Source organism: Eriocheir sinensis, chromosome 7 (assembly GCF_024679095.1).
Source record: "Eriocheir sinensis breed Jianghai 21 chromosome 7, ASM2467909v1, whole genome shotgun sequence".
In the NCBI taxonomy this organism is placed as follows: Eukaryota; Metazoa; Arthropoda; class Malacostraca; order Decapoda; family Varunidae; genus Eriocheir; species Eriocheir sinensis.
Genome location: NC_066515.1, coordinates 15,426,096 through 15,446,620, shown reverse-complemented (window position 1 = coordinate 15,446,620; position 20,525 = coordinate 15,426,096). Strand labels below are relative to the sequence as shown.

Sequence of the window (20,525 nt, the reverse complement as noted above, 5' to 3'; positions counted from 1 at the left end):
CAGTGATCCAGTGCAGCACTATTACTGCACTTAAAAGAAGCTCGACCGACACTTCCTTCAAATTGATATATGCTTGAGTCGAAATATGAAGTCTTGGTGACATTAAACATTAAATTTAATAGGATTTCACTTAGCTTTAAGGACAGGACACCGAGTCAGGACAATAAGGTCTGCGTGGTCTGAATCTCTTAGTAAATTTACGTAAATCTCTCTCTCTCTCTCTCTCTCTCTCTCTCTCTCTCTCTCTCTCTCATCACATCCCTGGGTAACCACCACCACCACCACTACCAACATTCCATAAACATTCCCAGCGCGCCTGGCCCCCCCTCCCTGGCGCTTGTGATATTTATAGGTTACCGGGAACTATAGAATTATGTAAATCAGGAAGGAAGGGAAATCAGAGTGATATATTGAGGGTGTATATGTGACGCGCCATGAATGAAAGAGAGAGAGAGAGAGAGAGAGAGAGAGAGAGAGAGAGAGAGAGAGAGAGAGAGAGAGAGAGAGAGAGAGAGAGAGAGAGAGAGAGAGAGAGAGAGAGAGAGAGAGAGGTAAAGTCGAAATAAAAAGTACCAAAAGTATATATATCAAAAGTTACAAAAGTCGGATTTAAAAGATGAGTAATGAGGGATAGGAATGAAGAAGCAAGAAAAAGAGAAACGAGGAAGAGAAATTAATGGTTAGTATAGAAAAGGAAATAGGAGAGACAGAGGAAGGAAAAGAAATATCACTTGGAAGCAAAGCAGTAAAGGAAAAGGAGAAAAGGAAAGGAAAGGAAGGAATGGAAGGAAAGGAAAAAGTCTTCTTCTTCTTCTTCTCTGCCTTATTAATCCCTGACGGGGTCGGCCGCTCTTATATGTTGTCGCCAGTAACTTCTGTCTTGCGTGTCCTGTTCTTCTACCCCCATTTGCTCCATGTTTCTCTGGACTTCATCTCTCCACCTCAGTCTATGTCTTCCCCTCGTCCTCCTCCCCTCCACTTGCTTCCTCCATGCCAACTTTGAAGTACATTGCATTAAATAGAGGAAAACAAAGGTAAGTAGTAAAAGATAATGAGAGTAAGACAAGCATAAGAAGGAAAAGTATTTGGTTTCGTAAAAAGAAATACACATTGATTAAGAGAGGAGGAGGAGGGGGTTAGGAAAAGTATAGAGTATGGATCTCGTCATGTAAGGAAATTAATATCTAGTGGAAACGGTCAAAGTGAGAAAGAGAAAAGTAGAGACAGGAAAAGTAGGTTACAGTCTCCGATTTGCACGCAGCCTTTCAATTGGCACTTAAATCCAACAAAAAAGTACTTTGGAAAAATCAAATTATGCATATAACCTACTTTTTGTAATATTCAATTCATGTAACCTAGTTCAGCCTTAATTAATAGGTCTTTCTGATATAAGCATAAAGTGGGAGTTTTTTTTACGACCAGGCAAACCTTCGCTCAGTCGTATTTTCGCATTAGGGTAACCGCCGCCTGTGTCGCCGTGACGTCCAGCGCGGCGCCGAAAACAAGCTCGCCCAAACACAAACACATAAGACGTTTTCGGCGCCTGACCAACCCTCGGCCCGTCACCTCCAGCCAATTGCTTGCACCACCGTGGAAAAGGAAACCAATAAATCGTGCGTGCGTGTGTGCGTGGGTGCGCGCACGCTCATGTGTGTGTGTGTGTGTGTGTGTGTGTGTGTGTGTTACTGAGTGTCCTGTCAGTAAATTTGATGTGGGGTCTGCCTAGATTTATGTTGCTCGTATGAAAATAACAATACGCGCTCGGCACTCCACATTTTCCATGTGTGTGTGTGTGTGTGTGTGTGTGTGTGTGTGTGTGTGTGTATGTGTGTGTGTGTGTATGTGTGTGTGTGTGTGTGTGTGTTATGTATACATATCTTATGCATGTTCATATAGGTAGGTCCGTAGGTAAGGAATTGCATATAACAATCTAGGTTAGATTAGGTCAGACATATTGTATACAGTCGTTAAACAGATACGAAAACAAAGCGTTTGCATGAAGCGAACTGCCAATAAACATGACATCTCCGTACACACTCTTATACATTATGCCGCCCATGTTCCTTCTCTCAGCAATGTATCGGAGGAGCTGGCTGAGCACGGCTTTTCATCTCTAATCCCGTCTCTAGAGATTCGCTTGAACGCGAAAATAACAGGTAAGACCTTTACTATTACAAGGGAAGGGAGAATCCAATGTGAACGACTCTTGGCAAACGTTTGTCTCACGGATTGGCTTTGGGACACTCAACGTAAGAGTGGCACCCGAAGGATTACGGAAGTCAGGGCATACAAACCAAGTGGAGGGATGAAATTAGAGCCTTCGCAGATTGAAGGAAATATATACTGTTTTGAATTTACTTTGTTCTGCTGCAGTTTTATAAAGGTTGGTGATGATGCTGATGTACAAAAGTAATATATGGTAGAAACAAATTAATCTGAATGTTTATATAAAAAAAAACCTGTATATATGTAAACCACAACGCAAGAGCACAAGGCAGTGTAATATACTATACAACGAACTGAATGATAATACGTGACCGTCTGATTTTCTATGATATGCAGCGTAATGAAGCTTCTTGTATAGGTGTGGTAGGAGCCCGCCATGCACTACCAGGATGTGTGTGGTGATGTAGGATGTACGCAAGGAAACTGTAAATGTCGTAGAGAGAGAGAGAGAGAGAGAGAGAGAGAGAGAGAGAGAGAGAGAGAGAGAGAGAGAGAGAGAGAGAGAGAGAGAGAGAGAGAGAGAGAGAGAGAGAGAGAGAGAGAGAGAGAGAGAGAGAGAGAGAGAGAGAGAGAGAGAGAGAGAGAGAGAGAGAGAGAGAGAGAGAGAGAGAGAGAGAGAGAGAGAGAGAGAGAGAGAGAGAGAGAGAGAGAGAGAGAGAGAGAGAGAGAGAGAGAGAGAGAGAGAGAGAGAGAGATTTGCACAGATATTCAGAGACACAATGGTCCTAAATAGGTGGTAGTGGTTATTAAATCAAATGCCACCAAAACTTTTAATTTCTACTCCAGTGAATATTAAGGTGGAATAATTGGCGGTCGAGCCTCTACATGAATAAAGCGTACTACACCGGACCACTGACGGTGAGGCCTTATTCCATGCTAGCGCTAAAACGTTGGTGAAGAAAAACTTGATGGTCTGAATTTATTTGTTTACTCAAAGTTTTGTGCCAGTATTTCTCGTTAGGGACGTGCCATCCTTCATAAACAATTTGGATTTGTCCACGTTCATAAAACCATTGAGTATTTTGAAGCATTCGGAAGCGAAATTTCTCAAGAGAGATCATTTCAAGATTTGAGAGCCTTTCATTGTAATGTTTGGTGTGCAAGGGAGAAATCATCTCTGTTGCCCTACATTGAAAACTTTCCAATTTATAAATGTCCTTCCTGTGGAGGGGAGACCAAAAATGTACAGCATATTCCAAGGGTGGACTGATTAATTATTGAACAGTGGAAGTATTATATCTTCATTCTTGATTGAGAAGTTTATCTTAATGAGGCCCAGCATTCTGTTCACTTTATTTGCTGCGTCGAGCCATTGCTGTGAGAATTTAGGGTTTGACGCGATTTTGACACCTTAGTCCTTGACAAGTCTGTCTGTCTGTCAGTATATATATATATATATATATATATATATATATATATATATATATATATATATATATATATATATATATATATATATATATATATATATATATATATATATATATATATATATATATATATATATATATATACATATATATATATATATATATATATATATATATATATATATATATATATATATATATATATATATATATATATATATATATGCAGCATGTGGGTAGTCTTAGGCCGCTCGGCGGTTGTTAAGTAATTGGCAGCGGCAGCAGTCACGCAGCACTCATGTGTTGTTGTCTACGTGCGTGCATTGTGTACAAATCGGTGTTTTGAAGAAATATTGGCTGTGTATACTCACAAACTTATATTTAACGTTCAAAAATTATAAATATGTGTAAGAGGATGGACCTTGCTATTGTTAACGACATCTCTGAGGCAGTTGCTATTTTAGTAAGGCTGTGACGTCATAATTTGGTTCTTTGGATGCCGCTAACAACTGTTTACATTGTTATTTCACTTAGCAACCTTGCTATCTCACTTAACAACATGGCTAACGCTTCTTGGATCTGGACCCAGCTTGTTTGTCGCGGCGGACGGGATGCAAACCTGCGTCTTCTTGAGCGCCGCCCCAGCACACTGACCACTCAGCTACCGCCTCCCCCATACGTTCATAATATATACGTAAAGAAAAAAGAAGAATATATATATATATATATATATATATATATATATATATATATATATATATATAGAGAGAGAGAGAGAGAGAGAGAGAGAGAGAGAGAGAGAGAGAGAGAGAGAGAGAGAGAGAGAGAGAGAGAGAGAGAGAGAGAGAGAGAGAGAGAGAGAGAGAGAGAGAGAGAGAGAGAGAGAGAGAGAGAGAGAGAGAGAGAGAGTATTGATTCCCTGATGGGGACATGTTTATTGCTGGTCTCACCATTTTCTTTTCGGTCATAGGACGCAGACACACGAGGAATCAGAAAAATAGACAAAAAATAAATGCGTTCCTTGTCTCGTTCAGCAAAGCCTAGAGAAAGACGATTCCTATTGCAGAGTAGTTTGTGTGTGTGTGTGTGGGGTGGGGGGGGTGGGGGGTGTGTGTGTGTGTGTGTGTGTGTGTGTGTGTGTGTGTGTGTGTGTGTGTGTGTGTGTGTGTGTGTGTGTGTGTGTGTGTGTGTGTGTGTGTGTGTGTGTGTGTGTGTGTGTGTGTGTGTGTGTGTGTGTGTGTGTGTGTGCGTGCGCGTTCTGTTCAGCCTATTTTCATTAATGGAACAATATGTATTCACAATCCGCTATTCTATTCCACGCACAAACCTTTTATTTTTAAAGAGACCGAGGCAGTAAAGAGAATCGAAATAACATCAGTAGGACCGAAAAAAAAAATAGCAGTATCCAAACAACATTTATAATTAAGACCAGCAGTAGAGGAAAGGAACAGAGGGAGACAATAACGCAAGAAGCTGCAACTGAGGATAAAGGACTTAATCGTAACGTAATATTCTACAAGTGACACATTGCTACACTTTTAACATGGTAATAATAACATGAAGACATCGCATTAATTTTGCTCTCTCTCAATATTGACAGTATCTCTTTTTCTCTTTCTTCCTCTTCTTCCTACTCTTCTTCTTCTTCTTCTTCTAGTTTCTGTTATTCTTTTTTTTCTTTCTTTTTCTTCCTGTTATTTTTTTTTCTTCTTCTTCTTCTTTTTCCTGTAATTGTTTTTCTCTTATTTCTTCTTCTTTTTCTTTTTCTTTTTTTCTTCTTCTTCCTGTAATTCTCTTTCTCTTCTTTCTTCTTCTTTTTTTTTCTTCTTTTTCTTCTTCTTCTTCTTCTTCCAGTAATTCTCTTTCTCTTCTTCTTCTTCTTCTTCTTCTTCTTCTTCTTCTTCTTCTTCTTCTTCTTCTTCTTCCAGTAATTCTCTTTCTCTTCTTTCTTCTTCTTCTTCTTCTTCTTCTTCTTCTTCTTCTTCCTCTTCTTCTTTTTCTTTGTCTTCTTTCTTATGCTTCTTTTCCTTCCTGTCATTCTTTTTTCTTTCTTTTTCTTTTTTCTATTTCTTCTTCTTTTCTTCTTCCTGTTATTCTTTTTTCTCTTCTTTCTTCCTTTTTTTCTTTTCTTCTTTTTTGTTTTCTTTCTCATGCTGCTTCATCTTCTTCCTGTTATTCTTTTTTCTTTTCTTTCTTCTTTTCTTCATCTTTGTCTTCTTTCTTCTGCTTATTGTTCTTCTTCCTGTTATTCTTTATCTCTTTTTTTTCTTCTTCTTTGGCTTATTTCTTGTTCTTTTTCTTTCTTTCTTTCTTCCTCTTTTTCGTCATCTTCGTCTTCCTGTTTCTTATCCTTCTTCTTCTTCTTCTTCTTCTTTTTTTCTTTCTTCTTCTTCTTCTTTTTCTTCTTCTTCCTCTTTTTCTTCTTGGGTCCATTCTTTCTTTTAACTGTTATTCTTTTTTTCCCCTCTTTCTTCCTGTTCTTTCTTCTTCTTCTTCTTCTTCTTCTTTTTGTCACAGTTCAGGAAATATTGCAAAGTGGATTAACGGTCTGCTGGAAATTCTGCAGACGCCGAGGTGATATTACACAGTAGTGAAAGAGAGAGAGAGAGCGAGGGAAAGAGCGAGCGAGTGAGCGGGCGGACGAGAGAGAGAGAGAGAGAGAGAGAGAGAGAGAGAGAGAGAGAGAGAGAGAGAGAGAGAGAGAGAGAGAGAGAGAGAGAGAGAGAGAGAGAGAGAGAGAGAGTATCGGAAAACTTAAGGTAAACGAGAGTGAAGGTAAAAGCCAGCGTTTCCGGATTTTCGTTTCGTTTCACCCGAACGAGAAAAAGAGGAAATTATGTCCCTCATATTGTTTCGTTTTCTTGTCATTCTGATGCGACTCTGTTTAGTTTTCATTAGTTCCTTCCTCGTGATATTTCGACACTTTTCTCTTCTTATTGCCGTGTATTAAATGGAATGGCACGGAGGGGGCACTCGGCGAGGCTATATATGGAAGCTTTTGAATGCCTTGCTTGACTTTTCCCGAGAGCTCAGAATTGAGGGAGAAAAAATGCGTCTCTGAGCGTGTGTAGACTCCTTCCAAAACACCAATATTTGAGAAAAAAACAAACTTTCCCGGAGTTCGCCGTTCCCTTTGACATTTTTTTACATATATAATTTCGGGCCGCTCCTTCATGTGCTTCTGAGAGGGAAAAAAATATAATAGGTATTCATTTGTCCGAATTATGGAATTTTCCTGGCAGACTTTTTTCCCAGTTTCTCATTAGGTTTAATCGTCTCCTAATTAAGATTTTACGCTCGACGCAACGGTGCCAAGTCTGTGGACAGTCCCCTCCGAGACGCCGTGTTGTGAGAGGGTGCGAGGCGGCAACACTGGACAGGGAATGGCGGGGTGACGGAGGGAGGGTGACACCGACGATTGGGGCGATGATAGTGCGGGTGATGATGACAGTAGTAGTAGTAGTAGTAGTAGTAGTAGTAGAAAGAGTAAATGTAATAGTAGTAATAGTAATAGTAGCATTTAAATCATCCAAATAAGATGTCTTTTATGGCCCTCTAGTTACACACACACACACACACACACACACACACACAGAGCTCCCTGACATTTCCTACACACACACACACACACACACACACACACACACACACACACAGAGCTTCCTGACATTTCCTACACACACACACACACACACACACACACACCCTGCCAATCGCACGCCTGAGTGGCCGCACCAATCAGCCGGCGCTGGACTCTTCGTGCTCAGGATGATCATAAGAGAAAGATTCGAATCAAATTAGTCTTACTTCCATCCGGCTTCGTTCGAATGGCGTCTGTTGGCCGCTTCATTTGACCCCTGGGAGAAGAGGAGGAGGAGGAGGAGGAGGCGAAGATGCGGAGAAGGAATGGAGAGGAGAAAGAAGACGGAGAGGAGTGCAAAGAGAAAAGCGGAAAAAGAACACTAGAGGAGAAAGTTTACGAAAGAGAAAACACAGAATAGAGACGAGAGGAAAGGAGAAAGATGGAGAGAAAGAAATAAAGAAAAGAATGGTAAGGAGAGGGAAAGATAAGAGAAGGAAAGGAGGGGAAATATATCACTAAAAGGAAGGAAATGAGGGCGGAAAGAGAGAGAGAGAGAGAGAGAGAGAGAGAGAGAGAGAGAGAGAGAGAGAGAGAGAGAGAGAGAGGTGGGGGATGGAAGAAACAGGAAAGGAGGAAATAGAAGGAAATGAAGAATGATGAGAGGAAGAAGAAAGACAAGAATAATAATTGGAAGGAGTGAAAGAGAGATAAAATAGAGGAAGAGAGAAAACAATTACCATAGAGCGAAAAAGGGGGAGAGGGGAGGAGGCAATGATAGAAGGGAAGGGAGGGAAGGAGGGGAGAGAGAGAAGTGATGAAGGAGAGAAAGGAAGAGAGGGGGAGGAAGAAAAAAAGAATCACCACAGTTTTTTATCTTGCGGTGAAGGGAGAGGCCGCGAGAGAGAGAGAGAGAGAGAGAGAGAGAGAGAGAGAGAGAGAGAGAGAGAGAGAGAGAGAGAGAGAGAGAGAGAGAGTGTAATATGTGAGAAGGGGAGGTGAGGAGGGAAGACTGATGAGAGAGGTAGTAGGATTAAAGAAAGAGAGAGGAGAGAGGAGGGAAAAGGTGATAAAAAATTGAAGAGGAAGGAGGTGTTAAGGTAAAGAATGAATGGAGGAGGAGGAAGAGGAGGAGGAGGAAGAGGAGGAGGAAGAGTTAGGGAGATAGAGAGAGAGAGAGACACAAAAATTGGACCAAGAAAGGGAATTAAAAGAGAAGACAGCGGCAAAGTAGTATTACAAGGAGGACAAAGGGAATAGGAGAAGGAGAAAAACGAAGAAGAGGGGGAGAAAACAGGAGTGCTAAGGAAAATAGGGAAGGAAGGAGGAGGAGAAAAGCGTGGAAGCGTGGCATTAAGGGAGAAAGGAAGTAGGAGATAGGCAAGAAAAATGCGTATGATAAGGAAGGGTCGACGAGAGAGAGAGAGAGAGAGAGAGAGAGAGAGAGAGAGAGAGAGAGAGAGAGAGAGAGAGAGAGAGAGAGAGAGACAGAGAGACAGAGACAGAGACAGAGACAGAGACAGAGACAGAGACAGAGACAGAGACAGAGACAGAGAGAGAGACAGAGACAGAGACAGAGACAGAGACAGAGAGAGAGAGAGAGAGAGAGAGAGAGAGAGAGAGAGAGAGAGAGAGAGAGAGAGAGAGAGAGGGAGGGTCAGTATAGAGATAAGCGCATGATAAGTCTCATGAATAAGTTAATGCATTAGACTAGAATGGATCCCAAATATTCACCCCCGCGAGGACAGAATCACGGAAATATAGTTTGTGCCGCCATGAAATTTTGACGAGACATTAGAATAAATACATAAAATTACCAACAGCGTAATGAGCGGCAGCCAGGTGAGGGACGCGGGAGATCAGCATTAGGCAGTATAACAAAAGCTTCAGAATCAGCTTAGAGAATACACATAATGAAGTCTGACCATAAAAATAAGGATAACAAGAGTGATCATGGCCAAGCTTATCTGTCAAGGTGCAGAAATAATGAAATCCGAGTCTAAAAATGCGATGAACCCAAGCCGTGACAGAATTATCAGAGTGAATTTAAGGGGAAATTAAAATGAACTCCAACTGAAGCGCTGAAAAAAAATATATCGATGCATAATGAACAAGTAATCTAATATTAACACAGAGCGCGTTAATCACCGACAATATACCGTGAGAGAGAGAGAGAGAGAGAGAGAGAGAGAGAGAGAGAGAGAGAGAGAGAGAGAGAGAGAGAGAGAGAGAGAGAGAGAGAGAGAGAGGGAGAGGGCATGAGGGGAGGGGACACAGCGGAAAACGAGCCAATAACGAGACACACAATTAGTTTAATGATGGCAATAAAAAGACGGAGTGGCCGCCAGCCTCGTGTCTTGAAAAACTGGCTCGCCTAACCCTATCCTTTTTTCGCGTGTTGGTATTGGTATATTTCTTTATTAATTTATTTTTTGTGTGTGAGTTGTATTTCGTCTTAATATTTTTTTTTGTGGTGTCATTATTACTGTTTTTTATTTCTTTATTTATCTTTTATTGGAATTGTTTTTCAGCTTAATATTTTTCTGTGGTGTCATTTTCACTGTTTTTTGTTTCTTTGTTTATCTTTTATTTGAATTGTTTTTCAGCTTAATATTTTTCTATGGTGTCATTTTCACTGTTTTTTGTTTCTTTGTTTATCTTTTATTTGAATTGTTTTTCAGCTTAATATTTTCTGTGGTGTCATTTTCACTGTTTTTTATTTCTTTATTTATCTTTTATTTGAACTGTTTTTTAGCTTAATATTTTTCTGTGGTGTCATTATTACTGTCTTTTATTTCTCTATCAATTTATATTTCGTGTGTGATTTGCTTTTCAACTTAATATTTTTTGTGCTGTCATTCTCAGTTTTTTATTTCTTTTCAATCTATTTTTCTGTGATTTCCTTTTCCGCTCAATATTTTTTAGTACTGTCATTCTTACTGTTTTATATTTCTTTATTAAATTATTTCTTTGTGTGATTTATCTTCTCGTTTAATATTTTTTCTGTGTTGTCATTCTTACTGTTTTTTTAGTCGGATTCTCGTTCAGCTGATACGCGATACTTCATTCATATTTCCTTATTCTTCCTAATCGCCCAGTTAAATATGTTTTCATGTGTTTTTATAGTTCCTCTTTAGCTTATATTTTGCTTTTTCATACTTTCGTTCTTTCCTCATTTATCGTCTTTGCTTGCTTGTTTAGTTATCCCTCAGAAACCTATACTTAACTTCTGTTGTTCAATCTGTCACACTTCATCTCAGTTGATTGTGTTTGCATAATTGTCTGATTCTCATAGTTTCGCTTTTTCCTCAATTATCGTCCTTGCTCGCCTGTCTAATGATGCCTCAGGACCCTATACTTACTTTCTTCTGTTATTCAATCTGTCACGTAAGTTCGAATTCTTTAACATATCAGCGCCTCAGTTCCCCTGTTTGAAAAGCCTCTCGTAGAAGATGCTGGGATTTCCATGGAGTGTTTTGTGATGCTGGTGATACAACGTTGATTTCTGCATCTTGAACGGAAAAAAAAACACCCATGGAAATCGGTTAATCTTCTTTGTGGCCTTAGAGAACAGCCGTAATGTGAGACCGATACGTTTTCCGAGGACTGTTTTGTGATGCTGGTGATAGTTGGTTTCTGTATCATGAACGGGGAAAAAAAAACACCCATGGAAATCGGTTAATCTTCTTTGTGGCCTTAGAAACTAGTCGTAATGTGAGACCGATACGTTTCCATGGACTGTTTTGTGATGCTGGTGATAGTTCTACATGGTTTCTACATCTTGAACGGAAAAAAAAAACACCCATGAAAATCGGTTAATTTTCTCTGTGGCCTTAGAGAACAACCATAATGTGAGACCGATACGTTTTCCATGGACTGTTTTGTGATGCTGGTGATAGTTGGTTTCTGTATCTTGAACGGAAAAAAAACACCATTGAAAACCGGTTAATCTTCTCTGTGGCCTTAGAGAACAGCCGTAATGTGAGACCGATACGTTTTCCATGGACTGTTTTATGATGCTGGTGATAGTTGGTTTCTGCATCTTGAACGGAAAAAAAAACACCATTGAAAACCCGGTTAATTTTCTCTCCGTGGCCTTAGAAAACAGCCGTAATGTGAGACCGATACGTTTTCCATGGACTGTTTTGTGATGCTGGTGATAGTTGGTTTCTGCATCTTGAACGGAAAAAAAACACCCATGAAAATCGGTTAATCTTCTTTGTGGCCTTAGAGAACAGCCGTATAGTGTGAGACCGATACGTTTTCCATGGACTGTTTTGTGATGCTGGTGATAGTTCTACATGGTTTCTGCATCTTGAACGGAAAAAAAACACCCATGAAAATCGGTTAATCTTCTTTGTGGCCTTAGAGAACAGCCGTGATGTGAGACCAATACGTTTTCCATGGAGTGTTTTGTGATGCTGGTGATAGTTGGTTTCTTCATCTTGAACGGGAAAAAACAACAACCATGAGAAACCGGTTAATGTTCTCTGTGGCCTTAGAGAACAGCCGTGATGTGAGACCGATACGTTTTCCGAGGACTGTTTTGTGATGCTGGTGATAGTTGGTTTCTGCATCTTGAACGGAAAAAAAACACCCATGAAAATCGGTTAATGTTCTCTGTGGCCTTAGAGAACAGCCGTAATGTGAGACCGATACGTTTTCCATTGACTGTTTTGTGATGCTGGTGATAGTTGGTTTCTGCATCTTGAACGGGAAAAAACACCCATGAAAACCGGTTAATCTTCTCTCCGTGGCCTTAGAGAACAGCCGTAATGTGAGACCGATACGTTATCCATGGACTGTTTTGTGATGCTGGTGATAGTTCTACATGGTTTCTGTATCTTGAACGGAAAAAAAACACCCATGAAAACCGGTTAATTTTCTCTGTGGCCTTAGAAAACAGCCGTAATGTGAGACCGATAAGTTTTCCGAGGACTGTTTTGTGATGCTGGTGATAGTTGGTTTCTGCATCATGAACGGGGAAAAAACACCCATGAAAATTGGTTAATCTTCTTTGTGGCCTTAGAAAACAGCCGTAATGTGAGACCGATACGTTTTCCGAGGACTGTTTTGTGATGCTGGTGATAATTGGTTTCTGCATCATGAACGGGGAAAAAAAACACCCATGAAAACCGGTTGATCTTCTCTCCGTGGTCTTAAGAAACAGTCGTAATGGGGTGACCGATACGTGCAAGAATATAGACCCGTATCCTCAAACCATGCGGCGCTCAAGTAGCCTACGCGTATTTTACAAGGCTTTCATAGGCGTTTTGGGCATTTCCAGGGGTAGTTTTGTGACCCTGGTGGTAGTGTGACCCTTCTTCTGTACCATGATTGTGAAAAAATCCCCATGAAAACCAGATTAATCTCCTTCTCGACCTTTGGGATTAGTTGATGTGGGGAGACCGATATGTGCAAGAATATGGACCCGAATTCTCAAACCTTTCGGCGCTCAAGTAGCCTACACGTATTTGACAAGGCTTTCGTAGGCGTTTTGGGCATTTCCAGGGGTAGTTTTATGACCCTGGTGGTAGTGTGACCCTTCCTCTGTGCCATGAATGTGAAAAAATCCCCGTGAAAACCAGATTAATCTCCTTCTCGACCTTTGGGATTAGTTGATGTGGGGAGACCGATATGTGCAAAATTATGGTCCCGAATTCTCAAACCTTCCGGCCCCCAAGTACACACATTCGACAAGGCGTTCGTAGGCGTTTTGTGCATTTCCAGGGGTAGTTTTATGACCCTGGTGGTAGTGTGACCCTTCTTTTGTACCATGAATGTGAAAAAATCCCCATGAAACTCCGATTAATCTCCTTCTCGGCCCTTGGAATTAGTTGATGTGGGAGGTGGAGGCGTGCAAGAATATGGACCCGAGTTCTCAAACCTTCCGGGCCCCAAGTACACATATTTGGCAAGGCTTTCGCAGGCGTTTGGGGCATTTCCAGGGGTAGTTTTGTGACCCTTCATCTGTACCATGAATGTGAGAAAATGCCCATGAAAATCCGATTAATCTCCTCTTCGGCCCTTGGGATTAGTTGATGTGGGAGGTGGAGGCGTGCAAGAATATGGACCCGAATTCTCAAACCTTCCGGTCCCCAAGTACTCACATTCGACAACGCTTTCGTAGGCGTTTTGGGCATTTCCAAGGGTAGTTTTGTGACCCTGGTGGTAGTGTGACCCTTCTTTTGTACCATGAATGTGAGAAAATGCCCATGAAAACACGATTAATCTCCTCTTCGGCCTTTGGGATTAGTTGATGAGGGAGGTGGAGGCGCCTGAGAGTATCGCCCATGGACCTTAATCTCGGTTGTGTTTGCGTGAGTGTCTGGTTTTCGCCTCCTCGTCACAAGAGTTGGATATGATTTTTTCTGCACTAATGTTTCCTCTCGATGCGTTTCTGCCTCCCTTCCGCCTCCTTGACTCCTTTGGTGATTATGACTCTTCCTTCCCTCCTAAATATCGATCGCTTTCTGTCCTCTTTCCCTCCTACGCTCTGTCTATTCCGTTTTTTTTTTACCCTCTTCTTTATTTCCGTCTTCCATCTTCTTCTTCTCCGACTATTTCTGTTTCTTTGTATGTCTTCTTTTCCCCTCCTCCTCCTCCTCCTCCTCCTCCTCCTCCTCCTCCTGGCTCTCTGCGTGCTTCACTTTTATCTTCAGAAGCGAAAAAAAGAAAATTTGTTCACCTGAAAGAGCTTTACAATCTCCTGCAATGGATTTCTTAAGATTGTTTCACCGACGTGTGCGTGCGTGTGTGTGTGTGTGTGTGTGTGTGTGTGTGTGTGTGTGTGTGTGTGTGTGTGTGTGTGTGTGTGTGTGTGTGTGTGTGTGTGTGTGTGAACAATAACTGTTGGAAATACCACAAAATTTGGACTCAGGACAAACACACACACACACACACACACACACACACACACACACACACACACACACACATATGTACAAAAAGAAGAATATTGGAAGAGAAACACAAACACAAACAGAAAACAACTCATGTGAAACACCAAAAGAAGGACACATTCTCCAAGCCCCGACTCGTACAATTCTCTCATTCCGCGCCGGGCAAAAAATAATCGAGCCATTCGTAAAGAAGATCCACATTTAACTTTGTGAATGCGTAATTGACAAACAGAAAGATTCACCTCCGCTTTTCTCCGTCAGTTTCTTCCCCAACAAACTCCAACAAGACGAGAAGTTAATAATCATCGCAGGAAACCCGAGGATAACGAAAGAACTAACCGCAGCATTTATTTACACTTGCAATTTGACAAGAATTAAATGGAAAGTTCCGACGAAAGAAACTTTTAAGTCCACCACGTAATTTCCTGAAGAACTAACTACTGTCGAAGGTGCGGCAGGAGGAGGAGGAGGAGGAGGAGGAGGAGGAGTAGGAGGAGGATGAGTAACAGTAGGAGTAGGAGGAGCAGGAGGAGGAGGAAAGGGAGGAGGAGGAGAAGGAGGAGGAGGAGGAGGAGGAGGAGGGTCGAGTAATCAGAGGCTCCTCCGCCCTTTGGAAGCCGTGAAAGGCCCATGATGGCGCCCTTGGAGCAGCCGTGATTACCTGCAGCGCCTCATATAGCCTTGGCCAGGTAGCCTCCGAGTCCCCGAATGACAGGATGAACAGTGCCACCAGTATTGGGTCGGCCCGGTGAATAGGATGAACGGCGCCGCCCTCCCGCCCCGCCTTCAGTAACGCGTCACGTATTAGCGGCTAATTTTCCGGGCCGGAGGAAGGACAGTGGCGTGCGTTGTGCCGTGCAGGGTGGGCCGCGGCGGGGGTCAGGCTGTGAATGGACCCGCTCTGTGCTCGTGTGATTGACTGACTGACCATCCAACACGGCTTTCTCTGTCCCTCTGCTCTGGTGTGTGTCTGTTAGTTTGTCAGTGTGTGTGTGTGTGTGTGTGTGTGTGTCGGCATTACTGTCTGGCTAGTTGGTTACCATGCTATAATATTATATGCGTTTAGAGTTAGGTTATAATATTACAAGTATTTGCATGTCACCCTCCGACACACACACACACACACACACACACACACACTACGCAGATCCGCCCGTACTCACCCTGTGCTTGTCGATGTGAACGTGTCTGAGGTGCGGGTCGTACACTAGCTTGTCGGGCTCGATGTTGATGGGTGATTGTCGGCGGCCGCGCTCACACATGTTCCAGTTTGGGTTGATCAGCCCCCAGAAGTCGGGCCCTGCGATGAAACAAACACAGATCATTAACACGAGAAGGGAAATGCAGGAGAGTGTTTAGATACGACATATGACTGGAGCCGGAACAAAATTAGAGAGGGTCAGTTACAAGGTATTGGGGGCCGGTACAGGGTGAGGGATAAGGGATGGATGGATAAATGCTGGGTGGTGGAGGCGTGGCGCGGGATGGGAGGAGAATATTGTGTTATGTTGAAATAGTATATGTGGAAGTTAGATGCGGAGTGAAGTAATAGCGAGAGAGAGAGAGAGAGAGAGAGAGAGAGAGAGAGAGAGAGAGAGAGCGAGAGAGAGAGCGAGAGAGAGAGAGAGAGCTGAGATGCGTGAACAAACGTGAGCTACCCCTAACGATGGAGATAGATTACTCTCTCTCTCTCTCTCTCTCTCCAATCCCTGAGTTATTCAAGAGGAAAAAAGAAGAAAAAACAGCAAATATACGATGAAGAATATGATGAAAATGATATTGATAGTAATAATAATGATAATAATAAAAAATAGTAGTAGTGGTAGTTGTAGTAGTAGTAGTAGTAGTAGGAGAAGCAGCAGTAGTGGCAGTAGTCGAAGTTGGATAAACAGTTCCCGGAAGGCCGAGGAAAAATAATGCGAGGGAAAATTGGCAGACTAGAAAAATAGCGTGGAAAGTAATACAGCGTAACCGCATTGCATTATGGGTTAAACACCTACTCGAGGAGAGAAACACGGGGTTGAGGCGCGGGACTTCGGGCACGGAGGGGAAGACTAAGAAACATGGAGGAAAGAAAGGAGGATTGTAACGAAAATGGAGAAGTAATGCAGGAAAGAGAAGAAAAGGAAGAAGAGAGGAACAAAGGAACCGAAAGAGTAACTAGTTGAAAAGGAAGGAGGGGAGGGAAGGACTAAGGAAAATGGACGAAAGAAAGGAGGAGAGTAACGAAAATGGAGACGTATTGAAGGAAAGAGAAGAAAAGGAAGAAGAGAGGAAAGAAAGAACCGGAACAGATACTAGTTTGCAAAGGAAGGAGGGGAGGGAAAGACTAAGGAAAATGGACGAAAGAAAGGGAGTAACGAAAATGGAGACGTATTGAAGGAAAGAGAAGAAAAGGAAGAAGAGAGGAAAGAAAGAACCGGAACAGATACTAGTTTGCAAAGGAAGGAGGAAAGAACGGAGGATGGAAACGAAAATGGAGAAGTATTGAAGGAAAGAGAAGAAAAGGAAGAAGAGAGGAAAGAAAGAACCGGAACAGATACTAGTTTGCAAAGGAAGGAGGAAAGAACGGAGGATGGAAACGAAAATGGAGACGTAATGAAGGAAAGAGAAGGAAGAAAGAGAGGGACAATGAAACCGAAAGAGAAACAAAAGACGAAATTTAAAGGAGGAGGAAACAGGACGAAGGCGCAGAAACAGGATAAACAGATATAAGAAAGGAAGAAAAATAAGCGCAAGAGATGGAGCGTAAAGAGGTTGTTGTGGTCTAGTGCAGGAGGTGTGGAACGAGGAGGAGAAGGAGGAGGAGGAGGAGGAGGAAGAGGAGGAGGAGGGAGATAAGTAGAGGTTCGCGTGTGTCTTGACAAAGGATGGAGGAGGAAGCACCTAGGAGAGTCTTCTTCAGTGATTTTTTTGTTCTCTAATGGACACTTTATAGAATCTCTCTCTCTCTCTCTCTCTCTCTCTCTCTCTCTCTCTCTCTCTCTCTCTCTCTCCCCGTCTTAACACTTTCTCCCTCTTCCCTTCGTTTTAATTTCTGTTCCTACCCTTCGAGCGCCCCTTCCCCTACTCGTCTCCACCTTCCACTACTCGCTTTTCACTCTCTCCCGCCATTTTCTCCCCTCCTCTCCCCTCTCCTTATCTCCTCCCTTTTTTGTGTTTAGAGCTGAACCCACTCTCCTCCTCCTCCTCCTCCTCCTCCTCTTCTTCTTTATGCTTCTACTGAGCCCGTTTTTACTGAAATATACGCTAAAACCTCATTGTTAATTTCATCCAAGCGTGAAATGGTAGAAAATTAAATCGACGCGAATATAAATTAGGAATATTTAGCAGTGCAAATATACGTTGTTACTATTATGGCATCTGTGTCGCCTAAAAGCCCGGAGCTCGTGCCTGAGGAAGGTGATTGGTGGCTGGCCTACGGGGCACACGCTTGCTCCGAGCTGTTCTTTATATCATGGGAAGCCAAGTAACGCAAGGCTATAAGGCAGGTCATTAACCACCGGAAACACTGCTGCAGCTACCATCCCTGACGCCTCTTGGTGCCCGGAGGCGTCTGTCCGAGCCAGGAGCTGAGTGAGTACTGGCCGGCAGCGAGGCAGGGCAGGTGAGAGGACAGGGATGTGTGGCAGAGTAATTTTTGTATATGTTGCCAAAACCGAAGAGTTTGTAAGTATACTAATACAGAATATATACATCAACTACAACAACAACAACAACAATTACTACTACTACTACTACTACTACAACTACTACTACTGCAACTAACACTACTACTACTGCAACTAACACCACTACTACTGCTAAAAGGTAATACACTAATATTAATGATGATTTTTCAGACACCACTGACTGGCCCAAGGCTTCCTCAAGCTGTCCTGAACACCGCTCATGAACGCGAACTCTAGATTCTCTCTCTAAACAGAGGATCATAAATGCGCACCGGGAGTCAGAATGAGCCAAGAGAGATGGCGCCACTATAAACACTTGCCTGCATCATAACGGGCTGAAGCCGACCATCAGGCTCCATCAAGAAAGCCTACTGGCGCCATAGACAAAACGTAAAAAAAAGGTAGTAGTAGTAGTAGTAGTAGTAGTAGTAGTAGTAGCAGTAGTAGTAGTAGTAGTAATAGTAGTAGTAGCGGAAGTATCAGGATCAGTTGCCGTTATTCACTGTCATTCTCAGCGCGGGCCGTAACGAATGTCTGTGTTTAATTATCACCAATTTTATTCATATTTCTGGCCGTTAGGCTCATTTTTCATTTTTGCTCTGAAAATGGAAATGCGTGTGTTCTCCATTTTCAGACATTTTTTCCCACCTGCAGTGGTGAGAGGCGGAAGAATGTGTGTGTGTGTGTGTGTGTGTGTGTGTGTGTGTGTGTGTGTGTGTGTGTGTGTGTGTGTGTGTGTGTGTGTGTGTGTGTGTGTGTGTGTGTGTGTGTGTGTTTGTCTGTGTGTGTGTGTGTGTGTGTGTGTGTGTGTGTGTGTGTGTGTGTGTGTGTGTGTGTGTGTGTGTGTGTGTGTGTGTGTGTGTGTGTGTGTGTGTGTGTGTGTGTGTGTGTGTGTGTGTGTGTGTGTGTGTGTGTGTGTGTGTGTGTGTGTGTGTGTGTGTGTGTGTGTGTGTGTGTGTGTGTGTGTGTGTGTGTGTGTGTGTGTGTGTGTGTGTGTGTGTGTGTGTGTGTGTGTGTGTGTGTGTGTGTGTGTGTGTGTGTGTGTGTGTGTGTGTGTGTTTGTCTGTGTGTGTGTGTGTGTGTGTGTGTGTGTGTGTGTGTGTGTGTGTGTGTGTGTGTGTGTGTGTGTGTGTGTGTGTGTGTGTGTGTGTGTGTGTGTGTGTGTGTGTGTGTGTGTGTGTGTGTGTGTTTGTCTGTGTGTGTGTGTGTGTGTGTGTGTGTGTGTGTGTGTGTGTGTGTGTGTGTGTGTGTGTGTTTGTCTGTGTGTGTGTGTGTGTGTGTGTGTGTGTGTGTGTGTGTGTGTGTGTGTGTGTTTGTCTGTGTGTGTGTGTGTGTGTGTGTGTGTGTGTGTGTGTGTGTGTGTGTGTGTGTGTGTGTGTGTGTGTGTGTGTGTGTGTGTGTGTGTGTGTGTGTGTGTGTGTGTTTGTCTGTGTGTGTGTGTGTGTGTGTGTGTGTGTGTGTTTGTCTGTGTGTGTGTGTGTGTGTGTGTGTGTGTGTGTGTGTGTGTGTGTGTGTGTGTGTGTGTGTGTGTGTGTGTGTGTGTGTGTGTGTGTGTGTGTGTGTGTGTGTGTGTGTGTGTGTGTGTGTGTGTGTGTGTGTGTGTGTGTGTGTGTTTGTGTGTGTGTGTGTTTGTGTGTGTGTGTGTGTGTGTGTGTGTGTCCATGCGTTGTTTTAAAATGCCTTACACTGATTAATGTGTTTGCCATGGAGATGAAAGGAGAGAGAGATGCATAATGCTAGATGAGGAAAAGATATACGAGAGGGCCGGATTTCAAATAAGCGTCATGTGTCAGTCTCCCATAATGCACCTGGGACACATTTATCACACCTGGATGACGTCATCACTGCCAAATGGCGCCGTAACTCTTTTGTCCCATCACCACTCACACGCGTATTGTCCACCTGTTTAGGCTAACCAGGTGGGAGGGGGGAGGAGGAGGAGGAGGAGGAGGAAGAGAATGTATTTAAGCAGAAACCCAAAGAAAATTAATGATATTCTCTTCACTCGTTGCCAGCTTGTCCATCTTTAACACACACACACACACACACACACACACACACACACACACACACACACACACACACACACACACACACACACACACACACACATAGAAATACACATACACCAGCATAAAATCTTTGCGCGTATCTTTCAATAGGTAGACAATAAGAGGCTTTGTATTCCTGATGGAGGTTTGTCATGTTCTCCGGGCCATATGCCAGCCACTGAAGGTGCATGCGTGTGTCCCGGTGAATAGTGTTTGTTATTCATGGCCTCCGCCCCTCCCCCCCCCCCCCCAGACACACGAACACATCGGGACAAAAAAAATATTCTTCACCTCGGTTCACACAAAATGATCACTACACACGCGCGCACAGGTATAAACACACACGTGGAAGTGAATAACTCAGACGAAGGAAGACGAATGGGGATCTATTGAAACCCCCCTCACACACACACACATGTAAGGGTAGTTGGTGATCTTACAAGGGTTTAAAAGATAGAGGAGCACATGCTTTTGGTGACTGTAGAGGAAGTGAGAGATAAGACAGGTGATTAAGAGGAAAGAAGGAGAGAACAGATCGTGGCGGTGCATGGACGAGCGGTGATTCTAGAGGCAGTGGATGGTTAGAAAAAGAGGACAGGCGGTCAGGCGAAGGCGTAGAGAGAGAGGAATGTGACGTCTTCAGAAACATATTGGACATCACGATTTACTGTTATGGCGGAATGGAGAGTGAAATTGCACATACCAACAGTGAATGGCGAAGGAAG

General features: G+C 42.9%; 1 protein-coding gene across 1 annotated transcript in view; it reads right to left on the bottom strand.

Annotated features, from left to right (window-relative positions):
* Window positions 1-20,525, bottom strand: part of LOC126992830 (carbonic anhydrase-related protein 10-like) — a 180,298-nt gene that overhangs the window by 85,493 nt on the left and 74,280 nt on the right. The window contains exon 2 of the mRNA XM_050851662.1: window positions 15,242-15,378. Coding sequence (XP_050707619.1) covers window positions 15,242-15,340 — 99 coding nt within the window. The 5' untranslated portion in view covers window positions 15,341-15,378. The remainder of the gene's footprint in view (window positions 1-15,241; window positions 15,379-20,525) is intronic.